A 3,359-nucleotide genomic window follows, 5' to 3' on the forward strand; every position below is an offset into this window, starting at 1 on the left:
TTGGCGGAAATCAATATGCCTGAAGCCATTTCACAAAGTGCACAGATCGTGTAAGATAGATACATCTAAACCTCAACCCCCTTCGTGTGTTTCTACAGTGTTGTCACATTTAACCAAATCACATGCAGGCATGTGAACCTCATAAATTTTTATAGTAAATCAATATCAAATTTGCTATATCTTTGAATTTTTAGTTCATCATGAAAGCTTTGGGGGTATCTTGTTCAATCTCTCTGATTTTCAACACTTTCTTTTTTGTGGTCTTCAATTCTGTATTTATTTGAATGTGGGTAAAATGGATGATACTTATAACTACATTATAGGAGTGGAACCTAAGTTTTAAAATATTTATATTTGATATAAGGTTATGTTTAATTTTCAAAATGCATAGTATTCAAGTTGTAATAGAACTTCGATGTTATTTTATACTTTTCAGATATCATTTCTGAGCAAGAATTCTTCATTTCTTCATTTGCTTTTGAAAGACCTGCTATTTCAAGCAATCGGCCATTTTCCAAAACTGCAAAAGTTAATTTCTGTAAGGTTGGGCTCCTCTTTTCATCTCCTACCAAGCATATCTGCCATGAATGCAGACTGCAACTTTCACTTGTTTGACTGTGATATCATGCTTTATACATTATGTCCATAAAAACAAGACAGGGCTCCACTGAGGAAATGAAAAGGCAAAATCAAAGCTCTGTGGTTGAATTCATCCTCTTGGGCTTCTCTAACTTCCCTCAACTCCAACAGCAGCTCTTTGCAGTTTTCTTGGTGATTTATCTGGTGACCCTGGTGGGAAATGCCATCATTATAGTCATCATCTCCCTGGACCAGAGGCTGCATGTTCCCATGTACCTGTTCCTCCAGAACTTATCTGTGGTGGACCTGAGTTTCAGTGCAGTCATTATGCCTGAAATGCTGGTGGTCCTCTCCACGGAGAAAACCACAATATCTTTTGCGGGCTGTTTTGCACAGATGTATTTCATTCTTCTTTTTGGTGGGACTGAATGTTTTCTCTTGGGGGCAATGGCTTATGACCGATTTTCTGCAATCTGCCATCCTCTGAACTACCCAATGATTATGAACAAAAAGATTTTTATGAAATTAGTTATATTTTCCTGGGTCTCAGGAATCATGGTGGCTACTGTGCAGACCCCATGGGTATTTAGTTTTCCCTTTTGTGGCCCCAATGAAATTAATCATCTCTTCTGTGAGACTCCCCCAGTGCTAGAACTTGTATGTGCAGACACCTTCTTGTTTGAAATCTATGCCTTCACAGGCACCATTTTGATTATTTTGGTTCTTTTCTTGTTGATACTCTTGTCTTACCTTCAAATTATCTTTGCCATCCTGAAGATGCCATCAACCACTGGGAGACAAAAGGCCTTTTCCACATGTGCGTCCCATCTCACATCTGTCACCCTCTTCTATGGCACAGCCATTATGACTTATGTACAGCCCAAATCTGATTACTCACCAGAAACTAAGAAACTAATGTCTCTGTCTTACTCACTGCTTACACCTCTGCTGAATCCACTTATCTACAGCTTGCGAAACAGTGAGATGAAAAGGGCTTTGATGAAATTATGGCGAAGAAAAGTGGTTTTACCCACAGTGTGATCTGTTGAGAAGCCATGTGATGTTTGGTCAGTGCCTGACTGAACTGTATTTACATTTAATAAATGGTGAAAATCTTGAATTTCTCGGTATAGTTATATTTAGTTTGTTGAATTCTCCAAGTTGAAAATATATCAGGGGTTTCCTCTCTTTAAATACTGCACTGTTGTCATTTGTTTTTAATAAATACGTAGTTTTTATAATGTATAATGCAACAGACTCTTCATGTATTTCTCTATTTTGAACCTTGAGGGCATTACTGGGTATCGTCATTAAATGATGGTTCAATTACACCTTGTTCCATACGTTCATACATACCGATGCCTTCACATCTATGTAGTAGGTTCATCAAAGTGGGAACTGGTGAGATGCAGAGTATGTGTGCTTATAAATTTTAACAGCTATTGCAGAATTGCTTTTCACAATGACTGTAACTGCTTCAGACTTACCTGAAGGCCCACTGTGCTTCACTGATAGGGCAGCATTTCAAGAGACCAACAAATATAGTGATGAGATCTTTATTTATGAAGTGAAAATCTGTTCCAGGAATGAGTAAAAAATGTGCATCTATTCATTCTGGGCGTCCCACAGTGGTTCTACTCCATGGACTCACACAGTTTATAATCCAAAGCTAAATTTCTTTTGGTATGTTTACAAATAGTTATCCAATGTTGGTGACCAGAAGACTACGTGGGAATTTTCTGGAAATCTCACTTGATAGCATCTTTTTTACTTAATAACCACTGTTTTCAGAGACTTTTATTATATATCTTTTTTTTAGGCCAAAATGCCCTTAGAAAATTTGTTTATTAATAATGAATAATTATTTTTTTATTGTAGGAAGCAAATGTAATTAATTAATTGTGCCAATTTTCTATGGTCTTTGAGTCAAATCATTAAGAGTGTGGCCTTATGCAAAATGAATAATTTTACATTTTGCAACATTTGGAACATTTCATGCTTGCAGAACAGAGCAGAGGTAGAGTGAAGAAAAACACCTAACTTGGGCAGAACCTTGTGGGAGAGAATCCTAGGGTTCCCTCTGCCAAGAACAGAAGTGAAAAGCACAAGACCCATGTGCAGGATTTAGGGACATTAGAAGAGCATCTGCTGAGTCTTTCCTCAGTGTGGACTTTGAATCAGGTGGAAAATATATAACTTGAACCTGAAATAAAAGACTGCTTTAGGGCCGAGCCCGTGGCGCACTCGGGAGAGTGCGGCGTTGGGAGCGCAGCAGCGCTCCTGCCGCAGGTTCGGATCCTATATAGGGATGATCGGAGCGCTCACAGCGCTCACTGGCTGAGCGCGGTGCGGCTGGTCTCAAAAAGGACAAAAAACAAACAAACGAACAAAAGACTGCTTTAATATTCTTTGTGATTCAGCATTTATTTTTACCTGATTCATATTAAGCACATTTTGTAGATCCTACCTGTGTCTTTTCTGTTATAGGGGGCTTATCGGCTTGAGCTTTCTTCATGTATTTAAATGTGTGATCTGTTTAACATTTGACTCCCTCACTTGATAACAAGCCCTGTGAGGACAGTGACTGTATCAGTTTGTTCACCACTGTGTACCACCTGCCTAATACCATGCCTGGCACAGAGTAGGTGCTTTAGAAATACTTTCTGAATTAATAAGAAGAGGGCAGTTTAAGACAAGATATTAGCTTCAAGACTGGGAGCAGACTCAGGAGATGGGACAGTCACAAGACTTAACAAAGGGAACTGGTAATAGAACAGTCC

At 38.7% G+C, this 3,359-nt stretch overlaps 1 protein-coding gene across 1 annotated transcript; it reads left to right on the forward strand.

The window, feature by feature from the left end:
- Positions 1-639: 639 nt before the first annotated feature.
- Positions 640-1,620, forward strand: LOC103602693 (olfactory receptor 10A3-like). The gene has a single exon (XM_008587125.1). It carries the CDS (start codon positions 640-642, stop codon positions 1,618-1,620), a length of 981 nt encoding a protein of 326 aa, XP_008585347.1.
- Positions 1,621-3,359: the final 1,739 nt, after the last annotated feature.

This window comes from Galeopterus variegatus, unplaced genomic scaffold (genome assembly GCF_000696425.1).
Source record: "Galeopterus variegatus unplaced genomic scaffold, G_variegatus-3.0.2 Scaffold4255, whole genome shotgun sequence".
NCBI classification, from domain to species: Eukaryota; Metazoa; Chordata; class Mammalia; order Dermoptera; family Cynocephalidae; genus Galeopterus; species Galeopterus variegatus.

Bases quoted from the DNA above. Each gene is read 5' to 3' on its own strand.
- LOC103602693 (XM_008587125.1), top strand. From the start codon at position 640: ATGTCCATAAAAACAAGACAGGGCTCCACTGAGGAAATGAAAAGGCAA.